Consider the following 24,851-nt stretch of genomic DNA (forward strand, 5'->3'; position numbering starts at 1 on the left):
ACCCCTTCTGTTGCTGCAAGGAAGCAGTGACGTCACGGCTGGCACGAACTGACCCCATTTCTCGGGTTTCGTAGACCACTGGGCCCCAATGTCGGGAATGAATAGGAAGCGAGAGACTTCCTGGCGTCCGGGGGCTCAGCCCGGCGCGGACAGCTCGGCCCCAGCCCTCCATCAACGCCTTGGGGGGACCCCCACGCGGGGCGGCGGCTGTCCAGCCTGGGGCGGCGAGTGGGTGTGAGCCTTGGGGGCCGGCCAAACTTCCTGTCCCGCGCTGCCGCTGCTTCCGGCGGGAGCCGGAAGACGCTGTGTGTGGACGGAATTCGGGACCGACTGACGGCTAGCAGGCTGCCCGGGACGGGGAGGTGAGCTCCGGGCTGGGCCAGGCCACAGCCGCACAGCTAGATGGTCGCCGAGAGGGAGGGAGCCAGTACCGGTCCCTCGGGGCCTCGGGCCGAGTTCGACTCAGGAGAGGACGGGGAAACCGCCCCCCCCCCCTTGGGCACCCCTCCCTTATCTGGCGGGCTCGGGAGCGGCCGGTCTGAAGCCCTACGGCTTCGGCCCTTCCCCTCGAGGCGTTTTGGGGCCGGTGTTTCGGCTCATTTGCTTGGTTTTGGGGGCCGGGGCTTGGGAACAAGACGGTCCTGAGAAAGCTAGAGTCAGCGAGTCCCTAGGGCGGGGGCTCCTGGACTGCACCCGCAGTTGAGCCCTGCCCGCGGGCTTCGGGGCCTTACACTAAGGCCGTTGCGGTGGGGCAAAGAGGATGCCGAGGAGACTCTGCCTTCGGTATTTCAGCCCAGAGCTACCCCTTCTTTCATACGTCCACTTACTTTCTGGGTCTAGAAGAAGGAAGGCTGCCGGCTCTGAGGGGCTTTGGCTGCTAGCTTCTCCTTCGCCTGTCATTTCAAGGCGAGGCTGTGGGCTGTGGGTGTTTACAGCCTTGTAGGCATTCCAAGGTTCAATTTCTCCTCCGACGTTTCTTCAGAGAAAAGAATGCAGTTCGGCCGTTAAAGTTTATCCCACTTGCTCATGAGGCTTTGAAATGCATTTAGGCACCATTTGGAAGTTAAACATTACTAACTTGGGACTTAAGAATTTGTACTTCTTCACTTTGGCGCATGGGTCAATGCAACATATTTGCGAAGTGAATAGAAGAAACATTTCTGAAATAAAGCCGGTGGCATTTTGTTGTTAGGGAGTGAGAAATTTCACCTGTTTTATCTTACTTAGTGTGGACAGAGTAAAGTCAGCTAAACAGAAGATTTAGGTTCTAATTTTTAAAAATTCTGCATTTAAGTAGATGTCTGGTTTTTGGCAAGTTACTTAATCTCTACCTTTTTCCCCCCTTCTTTGTAAATGAAGAGGCTTACCTATTTATTCAGCGGGTATTTCCTGAATGCTTAGTTTGTGCAAAGCATAATGCTAAGTTAATGAGAGTAGAATGAGTAAGTTCAACCACTTTAACCAATGAGAAAGTTATACATGTAGACACCTAACAGCCTAGACAGGATAGAATCATTGCTAAAATGAGGTGAAATAGCATGTTGTGACAACACTATGGAAAGGACAGATTTGTTTTCACTGGAGGAAAAGGATCAGAGTCTTAGTGGAGGATGGCATTTGAGTTGGATATTAAAATCTGGAAAGGAGGGGCTCCTGGGTGGCTCAGTCGGTTAAGCATCAAGCTCTTGATTTTGACTCAGGTCATGATCTCACTGTTCGAGGCATGGAGCCCCGTGTTAAGCTCTGTGCTGTCAGCGGGAAGCCTGCTTGGGATTCTCTCTCCACTGTCTCTGCCCCTTCCCACTGCTGACACTGTCTCTCTCAAAATAAATAAATAAGCATTTTAAAAAATGAAAAAAAAAAAAAGTCTGGAAAGGATTTCAAAAAATCACAGCTGGATAGTGCTTATTATTGGTTGAAGAACTATTCTAAGCAAAGATGTGGAGCACTGAAATAGGCTGGTGTGTTCATTCAGTAGCCAGTCCATGTGGGTTGGAGTAAAGGGTTAATTGAGGAAGATGGACGTGCTGTAACTGAAACAGTGTTTGAAGATAGATTGTAGGATATTTGAAATGCCATAGTTAGGGATTTGACTAATATTCTGAGGCACTGAATTTTGAGTGAGTGAAGTAACAAGCATTTCTGTGTTTTGGAAAGATAATTTGAGTGGCTGCATAAAAAGATGGATTGAAGAAGGGAATTTTGGGGCACCTAAACTACTCAGTCGGTTGACTCTTGGTTTTGGCTCAGGTCATGAGATGGTTGGTGGGAGTGAGTCCCACTGCTTGGGATTCTCTCTGTGTCGCTCCCCTGCTTGCTTTCTCTCTCTCTCTCTCTCTCTCTCTCTCTCTCTCTCTCTCTCAAAAATAAATAAATAAACTTAAAAAAGGGAGGGGGGGAATTTTTAGGGAAGGATGACCAGTTAGTAGTTTCTTTTAATAGTGTAGTTGAAAGATAATGAGGCCTAAACAGGGCATTCCAGGGGGAATAAATTTGGGGGAATTAGAACTACTGGGGTTATTTAAATATTGAAAATGAGAGACATTGTTAAAGACCTAGAATTTATGGCTGAGTGGGAAGAGGATTGGGCAATAATTGAAATGGATAATACAGGAAGAAGAACAGGTTTGGTGGTAGAGATGATTATCTGGATTGTGAACATTGTTAGGTTTGAGGTGGATATCTGTGTGGAGATACCCAGCAAGCAGTTAGAAATGAAAATTTGGAGTTGAGGAGAGAGGTCAGGAATAGAGGCAAATATTTTGGTGTTATATCCAGGCCATTCATTCATTTATTCAGTGCCTACTAGGTGCTTGCAGGGAAGTTTGTATAGAAGCCCTTTAATCTCATAGTAAAGACAGCCTTGGAGTTTCACAGTATCAGAAATGACTCTTGGAGACCTAAATTCCTTATGAATTACATAAAGTACTTTGCCTGGCACTGTGCTAGGTAGTGGAATGTAAAGTTACAAACAAGACAGACTAGTTCCTGCCCTTGTTTATGGAGCTTACAATTTAGGGGAGTAACCAGACCAAAAAAAAAAAAAAAAAGGAATATTATATAAAAACAAAGGAATTAGAAATAGTAGAGATAGAGAACAAAGGTGGAAGTGTGGGGAATCTTCTTTGGATAAGGTGACCAGGCCAAGCCTTTGTAAATGAGTTGATAGTTAAACAGAGCCCAGAAAAGTGAAAAAGAGGTAACTAATGGAGAGGGAGGTAAAAGCATTCCAAGGCAGAGGATAAGACGTGTGCACATCCCTAACATCAGAAAGAGCTTAATGTGTTGAAGGAACTAAGGTGGCTGGAGCTTGGAGAGCAAGTAAGGGAGAGTGACTCTGGAGTGTGGTTGGAGGAACAGGAATGGATCACATAGGTTCTTACATGCCAGGATAAGGAGTTTAAATTTTATGTAGGTGCATTGGGAAGCCGCGTAAAGAGTTGCAAGCAGGTGAGTGATATAATAGGAATCATTTTAATTTTTTTTTAACATTTTTATTTATTTTTGAGAGACAAGAGAGAGACGATTGTGAGCAGGGGAGGGGCAGAGAGAGAGAGAGACACACACAGAATCTGAAGCAGGCTCCAGGCTCTGAGCTGTCAGCACAGAGCCTGACTCGGGGCCTAAACCCACCCACCAACCATGAGATCATGACCTGAGCCAAAGTCGGATGCTTAACTGACTGAGCCACCCAGGTGCCCCTAAAAAGATATTTACTACTGGAAAGAGAATGGAATGGAAGGTAGGCAAGAGTAGAAGCAGGGAGACGAGTTAGGTGGCACTAACCGTAGTTTAGGGCAAGTGTTAATGGTGGCCTGAAATAGGGTGGTGGATAGAAGTAGGTGGATTTGTTATCTTAATGGGACTTGCAGCTGGACTGGATATTGGGAGCAAAAGAAAGAAAGTAATAAAAATGATTCCTAAATGGGGTGCATGGTGGTCCTGTCTTAAGTGGAGGATTGTGGTGAGTGGGGCTGGCAGGGCATGATGGAAAACAGGCTTGAGAGAGAATTAATTTTAGACACATTAGAGATACCAAGTTTCAAACATTAAGTACAGATACCAAGTAAGCAATTGTATATGCAGGTCTGCAGCTCAGGGACGTATCTGGGCTATAAATAAAAATTTTGGTGATGAGCACGCAGTGTTGTATTGAAGTGTTGAATTACTGTATTGTGTACCTGAAACTAATATTATGCTGTATGTTAACTAATTGGAGTTTAAATAAAAACTTTAAAAAATTTTGGAGACTATCATTTAAAGCCATGAACTTATGCTAAGAGGAGAGTGTAGCAAGAGAAGAGGTCCTGAATACTATCCTGAGGAATATTAGTATTTAGAGGCTGCATGCAGGAAGAGTATAGAAGTTACCAAAGGAGGGACGCCTGGATGGCTCAGTCAGTTAAGCATTCAATTTTGGATCAGGTCATGATCTCAGTGAGCTTGAAGACCTACATCGGGCTTTGTACTGACAGTGCAGAACCTGCTTGGGATTCTCTCTCTGTCTCTCTCTCTCTCCCACCCTCCCTCCCTCCCTCCCTCCCTCCCTCCGTCTCTCTCTTTCTTGCTCTTTCTCTCAAAGGAAAAAAAAAAAAGTCACCAAAGGAAACTGGAGGAATTGCAATGACAATAAGAGTAAAATGAGGAACACGTATCTTTGAAGCAAAGACAGTAAGTGTTTGAGGAAGGAGACAGTGCTTCTAAGGGATAATACCAGTTATGGCTCTGATTGCTTCAGAAGTAACCAGTTTGCTTCAGAAGAGGAATTTATAACAAGGATGTGGGCAGCTCATAGGATCAAAGGAAATGATGAAGGCCTTGGCTTCATAAAGGACAGGAATCTGAGCAGCCCCAGGGGAGGCTGCTAGCTGCATTACCGGAATGAATGGGCTGCTGCAGCAGTTTTCAGCCCTTTGTTACTTCTTTTAGAATTCACGTTCTGAGGAAAAGTGGCTGATTTGTTCAGTGCAGGTCAAGTGTCCAACAGTTGGTCGGTGAAGGAAAGAACACCTTAATCTGCAGTCTCACCAAAGGTGTATCCAATGGGGGAGGAGTACATCCCCACACTAATGTAGATCCTGTCACCTAAGCAGGGGAAATGAATGTAGGACAATTAAAAACAATAGTTGTTCACTGCAAAGGTCAAATAAGATTAGGACTGCAGAATGTCCATTGGATTTGAAAACATGAAGATCTTTGGTACCCTTTACAAGAGAAGTTTTGGTGAAGTCTTGGGATTGAATAGTGACTGGAGATGAGAAAGTGGAGACAAGTCTTTTGATAAATTTGGCTCTGAAGGTTTGCAGAGAAAGGGGGAAGTCACTAGAATAAAAATGAGAGCTGTGGAATAGAACACCTCAGCAGATCCTGGGAAGGAAAAGGGAAGGCCCCGGATAAATCCTGTATTGCTAAGATTCATTCTGGCTTCACGCTTCTATGTTCCAATTTTTTTTTTCATTAGTACCTGTTACCACTTAACTATTAGAATTTAATCAACTTGCATAATATACTAGATATGAATATAAGAAGTTACCTGGCTTTTCTTTTCCTAGGACTACTATCTTATTAATTAATTAATTAATTAATTATTTTGAGAGAGAGAGTGTATGAGCATGAACTAAGGAGAAGGGCAGAGAGAGAGAGAGAGGGAGAGAGAGAGAAAGGCTCTACACTCAGGAGCCCAACGTGGGGCTTGATCCCACCACCCTAGGATCATGACTTGAACCGAAATCAAGAGTTGATGCTTAACTGACTGAGCCACCCAGGCGCCCCTACAACTACCATTTTATACCAAAATTTAAACTACTCTTTTTTAAATTTTAATTTTTGGCCTTTGTAATTCCCTACCATTAGTAGAATTTTTGGTGTAGTATTTTTCAGCTTTAGTGAAACATCATTTGGGTCTATATCTGTGGTCAGACATAGGTAGAAATGGAGGGAGCCAAGAAGCAGATTGGTGACCAATCGGGAAGAACCATGGTGTTTCTTAATTTCTTCCCTTTTTTTTCTTACCCTTTCCCTCCCTTCTTTCTGAAACTGGGTCAAGGTCAAGGCATTTTCTACCTCCCTCAAATAAGAACAGTACTGATATTCTGGACTTTGTTTTCCTAGGGTAGAATCACATTACTTTTTAGAAGCTGATACAATGATGTTCTGTTTCTTTCTTGAGCAGAGTAGTAAAAGCCCCTGATCATCTTTCCCTTTGGAATGCACTCCCTTCTGTACGGCAGAACTGAGGCAAGAGACCGGTATCAGTTATGTTCCTCTGTTGCTTGTTTAGTTTATTTTGGCTTAGTTTTTCCTCCCAATATTTCTCTGTGTAGCCTGCATTGATTTTAGGCCATCTCCACCCTCTGGACACAGTGTTACCACTAACTAATTCCTGTCTTGTGTGAGGATTCAAGTAATTTCAGTTTCCCCAAGACTCTTATCAGTGATAATTGATGACTTGTAATGTATATTTATAGCAGGTTTATATCTATGGTTTTATGTTTTATGGCTGAGTCTGTGTTTAACATACGTATTTTAGACTTTTGAAGATACTTTATAGTGTTTTTCAATCTGTGGGACATAATCTGTTAAGTAGTTTGTGACATCACTTTAGTGGGTTTTATTTAAAAAAATTCAGAGTCGGGGCGTCTGGGTGGCTCAGTCGGTTGGGCGTCCGACTTCAGCTCAGGTCACGATCTCGCGGTCCGTGAGTTCGAGCCCCGTGTCGGGCTCTGGGCTGACGGCTCAGAGCCTGGAGCCTGCTTCCGATTCTGTGTCTCCCTCTCTCTCTGCCCCTCCCCCATTCATGCTCTGTCTCTCTCTGTCACAAAAATAAATAAATGTTAAAAAAGTAAATAAATAAAAATAAAAAAATTCAGAGTGCATGAGATTAACATAGGTTAGTATTGTTTCATGAAAATATGTTATTTGCATCTCAGCATGTGTTTCATTCAATTAGGTATGATGGAAAATATATCTTACTGTGGGTTGCAGTCAAACACTGCTTTATAGGAAATTTGGGCTCTGTAATAAAGGCAGATTTCTTAACCTTTTATAGTATACAATGCATTCGATAGATTTACTTGTCTCTTAAGCACTTATGCAGAGCTTTGTTTTTGAAGAATTTTGTAAGCGTTTCTGTTGACTGATAGGTAAATAGTCCTAGGTAGATTTGTTTCATCTGTATTTCAGATGAGTTACTTAGGGCCAAGAAGTTGAGTAGCTTGCCTAGGTCTCAACCAAAAAGTCAGAGGCAGAATTTAGATTTTTGCTTTAGAGACCTTGGATTTTTTTTTTTTTTTTTTTTAAATAAACATCTCAGCTTCTTTATTTAACTTGTTTAGCTACTTAGTATTAATAATTTGCTGGATGATGTTGAGTGTACTGTAGAAGAATGCAGTTTATCAGACTTCAGTTCTCAGGATTTGTTTATTTGGCTAAAAACAGAAGGAGAATTGTTTTCAGGATGGTCTAGATCATAGAGATCTCTTTTGTCTTAAATCTGCTTTGCTTTTGTTATGAGTTCTCTCATTACCAATTTACAGAAGTTTTCAGGCCTTCCTGTACTTTGCTTTGGTTCATTGCAAAGATGTCTATTGCCTGCATTCCTTTTAACCTTTAAGCTGACTATGGGATAGCATATTAACATATTCTGCTATTATTAACTATTAATATAATAGCAGTGGTAGGGCAGTGGATTTCTAAAAAATATAATTTGTGCTGGACCAAGATTGTTTTCTTTAAGCAGTCTAATGTGCTTTGATGGCCAAAAGGAACAATGCACACAGTAAAATTCAGTTGTTGGCATGGGTAGAGGGAGAAAGGGTCTGACTATTATTTCGTATTTATTAGACTTATCCCTGGGTTTCTGAGATCAGTTTGTTTTGTTGTGAACTCTATCTAGAACCAAGATGCCTTATTTATGACTTGTGAAAAATATGATTTGATGGGCCTATCCTTGGTTTGATGATGGTTAAATGTCATTATCTCCTTTGTTATTTAAAATGGGCTGGATTAGTAATTTTTCCAATATAAAAGGAAATAAGAATATAAATTTTGCCTGTCTACCAGGTAAAGATACAAAATAAAAATGAGCAACTATTAGTGTTCACGTTAAAGAATTTGGGAGATGGGTCACCTGTGTGGCTCAGTCAGTTGAGCATCTGACTCTTGATTTTGGCTCAGATCATGATCCCAGGGTTGTGGGTTGAGCCCCCATGACCGGCTCCGTGCTGAGTGTGGAGCCTGCTTGAGATTCTCTATCTCTCTCTCTGACCCTCTCTTATGCTCGTGGGTGCATTCTCTCTCTCTCTCTCTCTCTCTCTCTCTCTCTCAAAAACAAATAGTAATAAAAATAAAGAGTTTGGGGTGATGTATGTGACTACTTGGTATTGCATTTCTAGTATCTTAATTAATAGCATAAGGAAGCCTGGGAAGAAATCTCTTTGAGACCCATAATTACCTTGAAAATAGCTTCCTTTTGAGTAAGTGCAGTCCTATTCACTCCCGTGTCATGCAAATTGCATTTAAAGGAAAAACATTGCATTGCACACTATAGTGGCCCCATACTGCCAAATTATTTTTATTATGATTACATTAAATATACTCAGACATAAAGCTATGTAGTAATTCTTATCCCTCCTACATTGAAGATCCCAGTAGCTCTTTTTTTTTTCAAGTTTTTTTTCTTTTTTTTTTTTTGAGAGAGAGAGAGAGCGAGCATGAGCAGGGGAGGGGCAGAGAGCGTGAAGGAGAGAGAGAGAGAATCCTAAGCAGGTTCCACATCACCAAGGCAGAGCCTGACGCTGCGTTTTTGAGACCATGACCTGAACTGAAACCAAGAGTAGACAAAAACAAGAGTAGATGCTTAACCAGCTGAGCCACCCAGGTGCCCCTATAGATTTATTTTTAATTGATGAATAGTTGACATATAGTGTTAAATTAGTTTCAGGTGTACAACATAGTGATTTGACAGTTTGATACATTACCACAATTTGATAGACTATTCAGTAAGCCTAGTTACCCACCTGCCACCATACAAACTTATTACAATATTAGCAGTCTAATATGTTTTGATGACTCTAAGGAACTGTGTACTTAGTACAGTTTAGGTTGTTACGATTATATCAGTTGTTGCCATGGAGTTAGATCTTTATGAGTAAGTATACAAATGTAAACTACACCATAAAACAAAATTCAAAATACCATTCATATTGTGTGGTAGAGATGTTGTTTTGCTGAAATGAAGTACTTAATGTTGAACTTAATAGCGGAAAGATTTAGCCTTGGATTCGGGAATATATTTCATCGGTTTCTACATTTACCTTTAGTAATACTAATCCAGAGAATATCATACAAGGTAGTATTTATAGTGTCAAGACATTGTTAAGCAGCTTATGATAATGGGATCTCACATTTAACTAAAACTGACTAGAAGTCCTTGAATGACAGTTTTAATGAGGTTTTGTTTGATAACTGTAGAGTTAGAGTTGCCTTGTTCAAATGAAGATAAGATTTGCATTGCAAATGAGAAGATAACACAGAATGGGAAAAGATTTGTGCAAATCATTTATCTGATAAGGAGCTTATATCTAGAATATATAAAGAACTCTTACAACTCAACAATAAAAAGACCAATCAATTTAAAAAATGAGCCAACAATCTGAGTAAGTATTTCTCCTAAAAAGATGTACAAATGCCCTATAAGCACATGAAGAGATGTTCAAAACCATTAGCTATCAGGTAATGCAGTTCAGAACCACAATGGGTTACCATTCACACCCATTAAGAGAGCTATAATAATGTGTTGGTGAGGATGTAGAGAAATCCACTGCTGGTGGGATTGTGAAATGGTGCAGACACTTTGGAAGACAGCCTGGTAATTCCTCACAAGGTTAAATAGAGTTGCCATGTGACCTGGCAATTCCACTTCTAGGTATATATCCAAAAGAGTAAAAATACATGTCCACACAAAAACTTGTACATCAATGTTCATGACAGCTTTATTCATAATAGCCAAATTGTAGAAATAACCCAATGTCCATTAACTGTTACTTGGATAAATAAAATGTGTGTAGAATATTACTTGACAATAAAAAGAAATGCTGATACATGCTACAACAGGGAGGAACCTTGGAATCATTATGCTAAGTGATAGCAGCCAAGCACAAAGTATCACATGTATAAATCCATTTATATGAAATGTCCAGAATAGGCAAATCCATACAGACAGAAATAGAGTAGTGGTTGCCTAGGCCTGGTCAGGGGAAGGTTTGGAAGGAAATGAGGATTGATTGCTAATGGGTACAAGAGTTTCTTTTTGGGGGTGATAAAGTTGTTATAAAATTGATTTTGTGGGGCACCTGGATGGTTCAATTGATAAGCGTCCAAATTCAGCTTAAGTTATGATCTTGTGGTTCGTGAGTTTGAGCCCTGCATGGGGCTCTGTGCTGCTGACGACTCAGAGCCTGGAGCCTGCTTCGGATTCTGTGTCTCCTTCTCTCTCTGCCTCTCCCCTGCTCATACTCTGTCTCTTTCTCTCTCTCAAAAGTAAGTAAACAGTAAAAACATTTTAAAAATTGATTGTGGTTGTAGTTGCACAACTCTGTGAATATACTAAAAACAATTTAACCAAACTCTTTAAATGAGTGAATCGTATGGTATATAAATTATACCTCAGTGAAACTGTTACTTAAAGACTTACATTGTAGTTTTTGAAACCTGTTAAATGGATGATGGGAATTAAGAATAGAAACAGATTTAATTGCATATTTGCCATCACACTTTCAGCTAATAAACATAGCAGGTTGCTGTGTTAAAGATGAGATTCACACAGTACACTTGATTTGGTACTGAGTGCTCTAGTACAGATTCTTTTGAGGTCAGCCTGCCTGTTCTATGCTACTAGTCTGTCTTTAGTTCACAGTGTACGTACAAACCACAAACTTGGGCACCAAACTTAGGCAGAACTCAATTATATATACCCTTTTGTTCTAGAAAATGCTTATGTTAATTTTTTTTAAAGATTATCACTGAAATGAGGGGCACCTGGGTGGCTCAGTCAGTTATGCATCTGACTCTTGGTTTTGGCTCAGGTCATGATCTCACAGTTCTTGAGATAGAGCCTGGCATCAAGCCCTTCCTTGGGCTCTGAGCTGACAGCACAGAGCCTGCTTGGGATTCTCTCTCTCCCTTTCTCTGCCCCTCCCCTGCTCACATGCACACGTTCTCTCTCTCTCTCTCTCTCTCTCTCTCTCTCTCTCTCTCTCTCTGTCTCAAAATAAAACAGAAAGATCATCACTAAAATGAAGACACTAAAATAAAAAGATATCATGGATAGCCATGGACCCTTGAGAAATGGTGATCTAGAGGTGGCTCTTAAACTAGAAGAGAGGTGGTAGCTTCCCTCTTTAAATTGTTATTACAGCTTTGCCAAACTATCTAAGATCTAGTATATGATTTTTCTCTTGTTCAGTGCACATATTCATGAACTTCATTTTTTTTTTTCCATTTCTCTTTAGGTAAGGGTACTAGAAATGCAGCTAGCACCATTCTTTTCTAAGAACCTTAACAAATATAAAGGAGAGTGAATAGTTGTCTAGTTTCCTAGAGATTTTACAATCCTGTAAACTCAAAGTTGGAGGAACCTTAAGGATAACTTAAACAAACATTTGGTAATTTCTTGGCTTCTTGAGATGAGCTGGAATTGGGGAAGAGGAATTCTTAAATCCTGGTGTTCCAAGATCAGATGTAGATAGATGTAATCACCATTCATGCCAACCTGCTCTGTAGGTGTGAGTTCTGGTTCTGCAACTTAATAACTTAAGTGATGTACTGAGCCTTGGTTCCTTCTTCTGTGAAAAAGAGAGATGGATAAATCACATTGAACTATTTTGTATAGTCATTGCATAAGAAAAAACACATGTGAAAGGAAAAGTCAGGAATTTATGATACTTGGTTTTATGTGGGGAACTTAAATAAAAGGACACTTTCACTTACATCTTATGAATTATTTTTTTACGATGAAAATGAGGATTTCTGGAAGCTAGCAAGGGGGAGAGGAAGGAACCAAAAGGGCAATGAACAGAAATGAAAATTTATTCAGGTACTTCTATATGTTCTTTTTGTAGAGTAAGTCTGCCTTTTGTAACTTTCTAGTCAACCTTGGTATTCATTGAAAATTCCCATCCTGGGTACATTTTACGCTGTATGGTTAGTTTGTATATAGCAGTGTTCCCAATTTTAGCAACAATTGTACAAAATAAAGTGGACTCATTTGTCAAAATTCTGAAAAAAAATTAAGCTATAAGAAAGTAAGAATTTTAATTATGGGGGAAAACAGCTGCATCGGGGTCCCAAGGGTACTACTTTTGGGAAACACTGTTCAAATTTTCACTGTGTAACTACTTTTAGAAAGATGGGGAAATTGAGAAAAGAAAAATAAGTCACACCAGTGTATACCACCTAACATAGCTACTATCATAGTTGTGTAAATTCCCTTTTACCTTCTTAACTAGTTTTAATAATAGCAAGTGTATACTTCTGAATTTTGTTTTTGTAATTTAACATGTCATTAGCATTTTTTGTTGTTGTTGCATTGTTTTCATAACCGTATTTTTAAGTGACAGTGCCATAACCTAATTAACTATTCCCCTGAGTGTTGGGTATATATGTCTATTTATATCTTGCTTGCAGTTGTTTGTTATCACAGATGCTAACAAGAAATTCTTTGGGCACATACCTTTTTCCATTTTTAAGAACTTTTCTAAAATAGATATTAGAATTAGGAATTCTCTAAATACAACTTTTAATGGATTTTGACACCTGTTGGGTTTGTTCTATTTAAAACAAGTGTTTGGGCTGAATTAGTTATTTTTTGCTTGTTGTGATTTTTGGATACGTGGAGAAGTGCCTTTGTTTATTTAGCTGCATTTTTTCACTACTCTAATTCTCTCTTTCTCTCTCTTATCTTTTTTTAGGCTAAATTGATTATCCACTCAGCACAGCATCTTACAGGAAAAGCATAGCATTTCCTAAAGGAATATGAGCATAGCAGGAAGGTGTCATTGACTCTGAATTAAATTTTTAACCTGTCCCCTCAACAGCTACAGGATTTGGAAGCTGAATCAATGTTATCAGATGAGTTAGAATCCAAACCAGAGGTGAGCCAAGGCAACACTTTTTGTTTATTTATTTATATTTTTTTGTGGGCTATCTTCCAGAGTTCGTCCTTAGTTCAGGAGTCAGCCAACTTTTTCTATAATGAACCAGATAGTAAATATTTAAAGTTTTTGTGGGCTGTATGGTTTTGATTATAACTACTAGTTTGTTATTTTTTCTATCACTAAATACTTTAAAAACTTTGTTTTTACCTATCACTTTTTATATTTATTTAAGTGAGTGTAAGTTGGTATACATCTAGGTAATTGCATAATGACAAAATTTTTATATAGATGGTGTATATGTGTATGTGTATATACATATGTAAATTTTTACTGCCACAACCATTTTTAAATTAATTTTGTATATGTCTGAAAGTGTTTTCTTCCTAAATGTGATTAGATGATTTAAACATTTTTTCTTTTTATTCATTTTTCTCACAGAATTTTAGTATATCTGTGTTGCATAGTGGAAAGTTCAATGAATTTGGAATCAGGGTACATAAGTTGGAAGACTTACTTCTCCTAAGTAGTCATGTGATCTTAGACAACTTATTTGATGTCTTCAACTTGATTCCTTGTCTTTAAAATACATGTTCAGTCTTAACTGAATTATACTGATGATTAAATGAGCCAGTACTCAAAAAAGTGCTTTGTAAAACGTAATCAGTACAATGCAGTTGACTTCTTAATAGCCTTCATTTAAAAATAAAATTATTTTTGTATTTTCTCTGATAGAAGGTAATAGAGGTTAACTTAATTATATAATTCAGCTTTTCTTTAGAACAGTGCACTTGATAAAAATAACTTTAAATGTTATTTTATATAGTTAATCTAGTTTTTCTATGAATGTGGTTGAGACTAGCAAGCAATGAAGACTTAATTACATTATCAACTTTTGGTAAATTCAACGGTTTAGATTCATTCCTAACAACTTGTATTTTTCAATATTGTCTCCCCCACACCCTCAGCTCCTGGTACAGTTCGTTCAGAATACATCCATCCCATTGGGACAGGGGCTAGTAGAATCAGAAGCTAAAGACATTACTTGCTTGTCCCTCCTTCCGGTGACTGAGGCCTCAGAATGCAGTCGGCTAATGTTACCAGGTAAAAATTAAGATCACAAGAAATAAGATAAGCAAGTCTTAAGAGCTTAGCCTGCTCTGTGATACTGGTGAGATGAGATAACTGACTGGTAGCAACTGTAAAAATTAGGAATCATGGAGAATAAGCAACCACGGAAGTCACAAGTGCATTGGTAATTTAAGCTATAGTAATGGATAGGATCATTCATAGAATGTGAGAGTGAGAAGAAAAGATCAAGGTGGAATTCCCTATTCAAGGTACAGGGTATAAAGCAGGAGAGCCTGCTGTAAAGCAGGAGAATCAATGTGTCAGATGCTTCTGAGAAGCCCATGAGATAGGGACTATCCCAATGAGATAGGGCCAACAAGGCCATTGTTCACCTTGGCAGGACCTGCTCCATGGAAAGAGAGTGGAAAGCCAGGCTGGCTGCAGTGGGTTGAGGTATCAGTGCAAGCTAAGTGTAGTTGAGGAAGTAACTACACTTTCTAAAGGCTCTCTTGCTAGGGGAGGAAAAAAGAAGGACAGAAAGTAGATGGCAGAATTCTTTTTTAAGGTCTGAAATATTTGAAGATGGTTTTATGCTAAGAGGAAAGAGCCAGTTAGAGCAGAAAGAATGGATAATTAGTGGGGAGTCTCTAGGAGAGGTAGGAGGAGGCAGAATGCTGATCATGGGTAGTGAGATTAATTTTGGATGGGGAAAAGGAGATCCTATCACTTGACTATTAGAAGAACATTATTTTTGGATGCAGTGAATTCTTTATTTTCTGGAAATTGAAATGTTTAAAATTTGGAATGCTGTAAAACCTTGGTTTGTGAGCATAATTTGTTCTGGAAACATGCTTGTAATCCAAAGCACTTATATATCAAAGTGAATTTCCCCATAAGAAATAATGGGAACTCAGATGATTCATTCCACAACCCAAAAATATTCATATAAAAATGATTATAATACTGTAATATAATACAAAATAATAAAGAAAATACAAAATATAAAGAAAAATAAAGTAACCTGCACTTACCTTTGAAAGCCTTCGTGGCTGGCGTGAGGGAGACGAGAGAGGAGGGTTATTATGTATGATGACTTTCATTATCACTAATGGAATCACTGCTATCTATTGGCTCAATGGAGTCTTTTTCTTTTTCCTCAACTTTAAGAAGGAACCTATCCAATGACCTAGAATTGAAGCAAAACATTCTTAAGCTTACTTGTGGATGGAAAAGCAAAGGACTGACTGTCCATAGGTGCTTTGAAGTGACAAAAAATACACTAGTGCTAGCTGTGGTCACCTTCCAATGTTCTGAAAAGTCACTGATTTCTGACAAACACCATGGCCTGAGACCAAGCATGTGAGCATGGGAGGCCATCACCCACCCACAATCCCACAGTGAGCAAGTGAACGAGAAAGAGAGAGAGAGAAGAACCACTGGCTTAGTTGTGATCACGTGACGTTCGGTGTCACATATTACTCATATTGCAAGACATTGTTCATTTATCAAGTTAAAATTTATTAGAAATGTTTGCTTGTCTCGCAGAATACTCACAGAACAAGTTACTCACAACGTATTGATATTAAATCAGGGGACAGTCACCTATTGGTGATTAGTGATAACTTGTATGTTACAAAGTCTTCTGGTTACTATCCTCTAGTGGTATTCTTTTTTGATTTTTTGAAGTGACTTTAAAATCTTTTTCAATGTTTAAAGATTCAAGAATGATAGATATATTCAACCAACCAATGTTGACTTAAGGTTTCCATATCTAGCTGGCTCCTAGCTTTCCCATATCTTCTATCATTCAGCTCCTGTTTTTCGACTGGTATGTAGGAGTTTTTCCAAATCCTTGTGGGTTTTCAATATGTGTAAATTTCCATGTGCTAATAAATTTTGATCTTCATTAGGCATAAAAAAATTTTTTCTCTCCTAATTTAAATTTGTTGAATATTTTAACAATAATGAAGTGAAAAGAGGAACAAAAGCATCTACATTAACTTTTAGTTTTAATTCTGATTAAAAATATTTTATTTATTTTATTTTTTTTAAGTTTTTGTTTAATGGGGCACCTGGGTGGCTCAGTTGGTTAAGTGTCCCACTCCCGATTTTGGCTCAGGTCATGATCTTGTGGTTCGTGGGTTCAAGCCCTGTGTTGGGCTCTATGCTTGCAGTGTGGAATCTGCTTGGGATTCTCTCTGTCTCTGTATCTCTGCTCTTCCTCTGGTCATGCTCTCTTTCTCTTTCAAAATAAATAAAACTTTAAAAATTTTTTAAAGTTTTTATTTATGGATTCATTTAAGTAATCTCTACACCCAATGTGGGGCTCGAACTACAACCCTGAGATCATTAGTCATGTGTTCTTCAGACTCAGCCAGCCAGGCACCCTGATTAAAAATATTTTAGATAACCAGGGCGCCTGGGTGGCGAAGTCGGTTAAGTGTCTGACTTCGGCTCAGGTCTGATATCACCATTTGTTAGTTTGAGCCCCGCATCAGGCTCTGTGTTGACAGCTCAGAGCATGGAGCCTGCTTTGGATTCTGTGCCTCTCTGTCTGACCCTCCCCCACTTGCACTCTGTGTCTCTCTCTCTTAAAAATAAATAAACATTAAAAAATAAAAATATTTTAGATCACCAATTATCAATAATAATAAATGAAAATCTATGTACTTACCTCCTAGTTCATGAAACATAATATTATAAACACAAACATACCTGCACATACCTCCCTAACCTTATTCCCCTCCATCTTAAATATATGTGTATCATTCCATGAATGATATGTATGTTTTCTTTTTAGTTGGGATATGTCATAGATACAGAAAAATATAAAACCATATGCTTAAGCATTTTGAAGAATTATTATAAAGAAGATACCTACCACCCAATCAAGAAGTAGAACCTTGCCAGCTACCAGGCCCTCCTTGGGTTCTTCCCTCGTAAAGACAACCTCCGTGTTTCAATAGGTCACCACTATCCTCAATATTTTGACCATTATTTGTTTTCCAAGTTCAGCCATCCAAGTCTAAGCAATGCAGTTTAATCTTAGGTGTTTTCAGACTTTAAATGAATGAAACTGTACGTTGTTATACCTTTTTTCCGTTAACTGTAGTTGTGAGATTAATCTTTGTCTGTATAGCTGTGGTTTGTTTGGTTTGTTGTTTAGTTTGTTGTTTGTGGTTTGTTTGCTGTATAGTGTTTTGTTATGTGAGTGTAACCACAACTTCTTTATCCATAACACTGTTGATGTATATTTAGTTATTTTCCAGCGTTGTACTATGACAAACAGTGCTGCTATGAACTTAAAATTTTGTGTGTGTGTATGGTAACATATACGTAACTTAAGATTTACCATTTAAACCAGTTACCCATTTTAACCACTTAAATCTACCATTTAACCAGTTCTGTGGCACATTCATATTGTGCTACTTCATTAGGTTTTGAAATGGCAACACCATCCCTAGGCTTCCACTTTCATTCCTATAATCTTATTTGTTATCTCCTTTAAAAAAAAGGAAAAAAAATTACCTGCCTTTTATAAAGATGAATGAAACCCCTGAAGACATTGGATGCTTTGTCACTGTAGTGCAGTTGCTCATTTCGTTGCAGCCAAAACCTTTGGAAATTCATCCCTGCCCTTAGAATAAAGTTCTAGAGAGCAGGTCTTCTGAATTACTTCTTTACATTTCAGTGTAAATCTAGAAGTATAATAAAACATATTGGCGATTCTATAAAATTTCAATTATTTCTCAGGCTGTGTTTTTTTCCCCTAATGACTCAACAGAGCTGTCACATACATGCTATAAAAATTAAAGGGAGGGACTTCTTCCCAAGAAAAATAAAAATTTAGATGCTATTCTTGAGTTAGTATTCATTGTATAACTATATTTTTCAAGGGAAAAGTGCTAATTTCTGACCTCAAAGACAAACGTTTGTAATGTCCAAACGTGGATGGTTGGTTGATAGTTACTGCCGAGTGTCAGACAAGTCTATCCTTCACATTTCAGCTGACTCCCTTTAAAACTTAAAGTTATCTCTTTGTTCTTTCTTGAGGCAAATTTTGTATTTGTAAAATAAAAATGCTGCTGCATAAGGGATGTTCTAAGGGTATTAGAGGCTACGTTTGGTGAGCTCCTTGGAGATAGGTGCTACGTAAAGCCATGGTATTTTCCCTTTGCTAGATGATACTCCAAGTCATACAAACTCCTCCAAGGAGGTCCCTTCCTCGGCCGTGTTGAGAAGCCTTCAGGTGAATGTGGGTCCAGACGGAGAAGAGACGAGGGCTCAGACTGTACAGAAGTCCCCGGAGTTTTTGTCCACTCCAGAGTCTCCTAGCTTGTTGCAAGATCTACAGCCAAGTGATAGCACTTCTTTTATTCTTCTTAACCTAACAAGAGCAGGTATCCTTTATCCTTTTCTGAACTGTGCTAATGCTTAAGGAAAAAAACTGGGGGTGGGGCATATTTAATTCAGTCATACTTAAAAGAAGCCTTATTATTTTAGAGAATTGGTATAGTCTGGTGATCAGTAGAATGTGTAGAGGGAGAAGGCAGACTCTAGGATGACTCAGAAGTTTCTTGTTTGGGAAATTCGGTTGTGCCATTCAGCAAGATAACCCAAGAACAGAGTTGTGGGGAGGATGATTAGTTCCAGTTGTGCTTGTTGATGTTGGGATCAGAGGGACATTCATGAGGAGGTGTCCTTTAGAGAGTTAGAAACAGGAATCTAAAGTTCTAGAATTGTCTTGTGTGAAATAAGTTGTTTTGGTGCTTATCAGCATTCAGGAAATATATGAAACAACGAACATGGATTCTTTGATTCAGGAGCATGAACAGAAAAGATGGCAAATCTGGGATCCCGAAAAAAAAACAAAACACAACACTTAAAAGGGTAACAGAAGAATGGGAAGAAGTTGCTAGAGAGGGATAAAGAAAACAGAAGGAGAGTGGTGTGGGAGAAGCCAAGAGAGGGAGAAGTCTTAAAGAAGAAAGGTAGTACAAATACCACAGGATGGGATAGTGAGACGAGGGCTGGGAAGTGTGTGTATCTGGTGACCTCTGCAAGAGCACTTGTTATTGAGGTGGTGGAGGTATGGAGGCCAGGGTTAGAGGTGGGGAGTGGATAACAGATGAGAAAGTGGATGCAAAAGTTAGAAGTTACACTTGTTTAGGAAACTTGACAGTGAGACAGTGAATAGCTACAGAAGTACTTGGGATTTTTTCTTCTTGTTAAAATAAAAATGGGCGAGACAGATTTAAAGGCTATAAAGGGAGATTGTAACATGGCCAGTAGGGAGGAATGGCTCGCAGATGGTCGAGAGGAGATAACTGAAGGATAGGGTTAGCATACTAGAGGTGAGGGTTAGCTTGTTTGCCAGGGAGGACAGCTTTGCCTCAGAAACAGGAGGAGGTAAGAAAAGCCTGTTGGCTGGGAGTGAAAAGGTGATAAACTAATGTTGTAGGAGAACAGAAGCCTAAGGTGAGAGGTGAAAATCTGGAATAGCTGATTTCAGGACACATGAGGCAGGGCCAATAAAAGGATTACTTGATAGGTATCTTTCACATATCCTCTTTTTTCTTCCAGGTCTGGGCTCTTCAGCTGAGCACTTAGTATTTGTACAAGATGAGGCGGAGGATTCAGGGAATGATTTCCTCTCCAGTGAGAGCACGGATAGTAGTATTCCATGGTTCCTCCGGGTTCAGGAGTTGGCTCATGATAGTTTGATTGCTGCTACTCGCGCACAACTGGCAAAGAATGCAAAAACCAGCAGCAATGGTGAGTCCCCTGTGGTGGGTTTTTTGGTTTTTTTTTCATTTTCAGTATTCTGTGTGCAGATTTTGGTAATGCAATGCCTGTATTTCACGTTGACCATAATCCAAGTTATTTTATTGGTGAGAGCAGAAGGCTAGAAATGTGTAAATTATCTTATTTTCTATAAAATAACATAACCATGTGCAAAATGTAGTTACGCTAGCATCCTCAGTTGTCAGCTTTAAATAACGTACAGAGCCCTTTTAAAGGGAAAACATTTCCCAGATCTTGATGTTATCTTGAATTGTTTTTATTATAATGTTCCCTATACTTAGAGCTTTTATACCACTACAACATCAAAACAGTTTCCCCAATTAATAGACATAAAATTACAAAACCAGTGAAAACAAAGTTAATAGTCAGTGTGGCAGATAATGGTGTTTTGCTGAAACTGAATTGCTACTCGTTGCAATTTAGAAATTTTAGTAACTACCCCTGCGTTTTTTGGCAGGGGAACCAGTTCATCTCATGACCTCTAAATATCCAAACAGGCTGTAGTGCTATTTCTTTTGAGTTCAGCATGCCCGTACTCCTTACTCTGTGCCACTTTTCTCTATCTAGTAATTTTCAAATGTGGTCCTTGAACCATCAGCATCACCTGGAAACTTAGAAATGCAAATTGTCAGGTTCTCGTCCTACTGAATCAGAAACATGCAATCTTTTAGTGAGCCCTCTCTGTGGTTCCAGTGCATGTTAAAACTTGAGAACCAGGACTCTATTTAAAGCACTCCTAAACCAGTGCACAACCTTTGCTTATGCCATAATAGTTTTTGTTTTAGAGCTGCTTCTATATTTCTCTCTAATCTGTGACAATTAAGGTACTACAGCAAATTATTAAGGTGCACACTATCATTATCACAAACCAAACTTAAGCCCTGAAATCTTACATTGGTACCTAGCTATTTAGAGCTCGTGAAGATGATCTAGAATATGCTTATGATTATTTTGTGATTAACATGCAAGTGAAAATTAAAAACTTTCTCATACAGGGGTGCCTGGGTGGCTCAGTCATTTAAGCTTAGGTCATGATCTCCCAGTTCATGAGATAAAGCCCCACGTCGGGTTCTGTGCTGACACTGTAGAACCACCTTGTGATTCTCTCCCTCTCCTCTCTCTGTCCCTCCCCCATGCTTGGTGTGCGCGTGTGTGCGTGCACACGCTCTCTCTCAAAATAACTAAACTTAAAAAAAAAAAAAAAAACTTTCTCATACAGAACTGAAGGATTCCTGAGAATATTTCAGAGTATTCCAGTTTTAGAAACATTAACCTAAATCTTTCCTGTATCGAGAACTCCAGACTACTTTTTTTTTTAAAGTTTTTCTTTAGATTCCAGTTAGTTAACATAGAGTGTAATATTAGTTTCAGGTGTACAGTATAGTGATTCAACACTTTCATATGTCACCCAGTGGTCGTCACAATAAGTGCCCTCCTTAATCCCCATCCCCTGTTTCACCCATCCCCTTACCCATCTCCCCTCTGGTGACCATCAGTTCTCTATAGTTGAGAGTCTGTTTCTTGGTCTGCCTCTCTCTCTTTTTCTTCCCTTTGCTTTTTTGTTTTGTTTTTAAAACTCTGTGAGTGAAATCATACAGTATTTGCCCTTCTCTGACTTATTTCACTTAGCATAATACTCTTTAGCTGTATCCATGTCATTGCAAAGAGAACTTCAAACTTCTGTTAGGTTCAAAATAATTAGCTCTGCTTTGACTACTGTAGTGCTGCTTAGCTTGGTCCCTTTTACTATTTTGGGGGGCTCTAAAGTTCAGATTCTTCCTGAGATGCTTTTCCTAATCTGTGGATCCCAAAACCTTCACCATCTCTTTGTTGCATTACGGAAGTAGTGTTGTATGTGCCATTAAGAAGCTGTGTAGGGAGGGAACTTGGGATTTGGAATCTGGAGACCTGGGATCCAGACCTGGTGCTGTCATTAACTAGTTCTCTGCCTGGGGAATTTAAACTCCTTACCTTCAGTTTTCTCTTGTTCAGAACATAGAGATCAAGTAGCTTACCAGATTTGGTTGTTTTAGATATTTAAATAAGATTCTGTCTGGGAAATGCTTTATAATTAACAAAGCATTTTGTGATATTTTCATTACTCTCAAACTATGTTAACTTACTACCCAAACAACTACTTTGTATGCTAAAATATAAAGTCAGCCCAAATATATGACCATCTTCTATTTTGTCAATGAGATGATTTCATAAAACCTTTTTGGGGGGCTAACTTAGATATATAAACCTTTAGGCATGTAGTTAAAATTAAACATTGAAAGTTTAGTTTTTTGAAAATTATATTGTTTGTTTGTTTATTTATTTATTTATTTATTTATTTATTTATCAAGTTAGCTAACATACAGTGTAGTCTTGGCTTCAGGAGTAGATTCCCGTGATTCATCACTTACATACAACACCCAGTGCTCATCCCAACAATTGCCCTCCTCAATGCCCATCCCCAGCCCATTTTTTTTCCCCAGCCCCCCCAACCCCACCCCCACCCCCACCCCCGTCAACCCTCAGTTTGTTCTTTGTATTTAAGAGTCTTATGGTTTGCCTCCCTCTCTGTTTGTATCTAACTTTTCTTTCCCTTCCCCTATGGTCTTCTGTTAAGTTTCTTAAACTCCATATATGAGTGAAATCCTATGGCATCTGTCTTTCTCTGGCTTATTTCTCTTAGCATAATACCTTCCAGTTCCATCCATGTTGTTGCAAATGGCAAGATTTCATTCTTTTTCATTGCTGAGTAGTATTCCATTTAATATATATACCACATCTTTATCTGTTCATCAGTCAATGGACATTTGGGCTCTTTCCATAATTTGGCTACAGTTGGTAGTGCTGCTATAAACATTGGGGTGCCTGTGCCCCTGTGAATCAGCACTCCTGTATCCTTTGGATAAATTCCTAGTAGTGTTACTGTTGGGTTATAGGATAATTCCATTTTTAATTTTTTGAGAGACCTCCATACTTTTTTCCAGAGTGGCTGCACCGGTTTATATTCCCACCAACAGCGCGAGAGGATTCCCTTTCTCCACATCCTCACCAACATCTCTTGTTTCCTGACTTGTTAATTTTAGCCACTCTGACCAGTGTGAGGTGATATCTTAATGTGCTTTTGGTTTGTATTTCCTTCATGATGAGCAGTATTGAGCATGTTTTCGTGTGGTTGTTTGCCATCTGGATGTCTTCTTTGGAAGTGTCTATTCCAGTCGTCTGTCCATTTCTTCACTGGATTATTTGTTTTTCGGGTGTTGAGTTTGGTAATTCTTTATAAATTTTTGATACTAACCCTTTATCCAATGTGTCATTTGCAGATATCTTCTCCCATTCCGTAGGTTGCCTTTTAGTTTTGTTGATTGTTTCCTTTGCTGTGCAGAAGCTTTTTATTGTGATGAGGTTCCAATAGTTCATTTTTGCTTTTATTTCCCTTGCCTTCAGAGACATGTCATGTAAGAAGTTGCTGTGGTCAAGCTCAAAGAGGTTGCTGCCTGTTTTCTCCTATAGGATTTTGATGGTATCCTGTCTCACATTTAGGTCTTTCATCCATTTTGAATTTATTTTTGTGTATAGTGTAAGAAAGTGGTCCGTTTTCATTCTTCTACATGTTGCTGTCCAGTTCTCCCAGCACCATTTGCTAAAGAGACGGTCTTTTTTCCATTGGATACTCTTTCCTGCTTTGTTGAAGACTAGTTGGCCATATATTTGTGGATCCATTTATGGGTTCTCTAGTCTATTCCACTGGTCTTTGTGTCTGTTTTTATGCCAATACCATACTGTCTTGATGATTACAGCTGTGTAATACAGGCTAAAGTCTGGTATTGTGATGCCTCTAGCTTTGATTTTCTTCTTTAACATTACTTTGATTATTTGGGGTCTTTTCTGGTTCCATACAAATTTTAGGATTGTTTGTTCTAGCTCTATGAAGAATGCTGGTGCTCTTTTGATTGGGATTACATTGAACGTGTAGATTGCTTTGGATAGTATTGACATTTTAACAATATTTGTTCTTCCATTCCATGAGCATGGGATGTTTTTCCATTTCTGTGTGTCATCGTCAGTTTCTTCAGCTTTCTATAGTTTTCAGCGTACAGATATTTTACCTCTTTGGTTAGGTTTATTTCTAGGTATGTTGTGGTTCTTGATGCAGTTATAAGTGGGAATGTTTCCTTGACCTCTCTTTCTGTTGCTTTATTATTGTATAGAAATGCAACTGATTTCTGTACATTGATTTTATATTCTGTGACTTTGCTGAATTCATGTATCAGTTCTAGCAGACTTTTGGTGGAGTGTTTCCGGTTTGCCACGTAGAGTATCATGTCATCTGCAAAAAGCGAAAGTTTGACGTCTTCTTTGCCAATTTAGATGCCTTTTATTTTGTTTTGTTGTCTGATTGTTGAGGCTAGGACTTCTAACACTATGTTAAACAACAGTGTTGAGAGTGGACATCCCTGTCATGTTCCTGATACCAGGGAGAAAGCTCTAAGTTTTTCCCCAGTAAGGATGATATTATCTGTGGGCCTTTCGTATATGGCCTTTATGATGTTAAGGTATGTTCCTTCTGTCCTGACTTTCTTGAGGGTTTTTTATTAAGAAACGATGCTGTATTTTGCCAAATGCTTTTTCTTCATCTGTTGACAGGATCATACGGTTCTTATCCTTTCTTCTATTAATGTGATGTATCGCATTGATTGATCTGTGAATATTGAACCAGCCAGGAATGAATCCCACTTGATCATGGTGAATAATTCTTTTTTTTTTAAAAATTTTTTTTTTTTTATTAACATTTATTTATTTTTGAGACAGAGAGAGACAGAGCATGAA

The 24,851-nt window shown here is 38.8% G+C and overlaps 1 protein-coding gene across 5 annotated transcripts in view; it reads left to right on the plus strand.

The window, feature by feature from the left end:
* Positions 1-241: 241 nt before the first annotated feature.
* Positions 242-24,851, plus strand: part of ZNF410 (zinc finger protein 410) — a 49,963-nt gene continuing 25,353 nt past the window's right edge. For 3 of the 5 annotated variants that reach the window (XM_060620223.3, XM_060620225.3, XM_060620227.3), the window contains exons 1-5: positions 243-362; positions 12,969-13,151; positions 14,120-14,255; positions 18,404-18,622; positions 19,806-19,997. In XM_060620223.3, coding sequence (XP_060476206.1) covers positions 13,119-13,151; positions 14,120-14,255; positions 18,404-18,622; positions 19,806-19,997 — 580 coding nt within the window. In that variant the 5' untranslated portion in view covers positions 243-362; positions 12,969-13,118. Of the gene's footprint in view, positions 363-11,998; positions 12,095-12,968; positions 13,152-14,119; positions 14,256-18,403; positions 18,623-19,805; positions 19,998-24,851 lie in introns of those variants that run through there. The other 2 variants (XR_009606407.2, XM_060620224.3) reach the window with 2 other exon arrangements.

The sequence above is a fragment of the Panthera onca genome, chromosome B3, assembly GCF_046562875.1.
Source record: "Panthera onca isolate mPanOnc1 chromosome B3, mPanOnc1 haplotype 2, whole genome shotgun sequence".
In the NCBI taxonomy this organism is placed as follows: Eukaryota; Metazoa; Chordata; class Mammalia; order Carnivora; family Felidae; genus Panthera; species Panthera onca.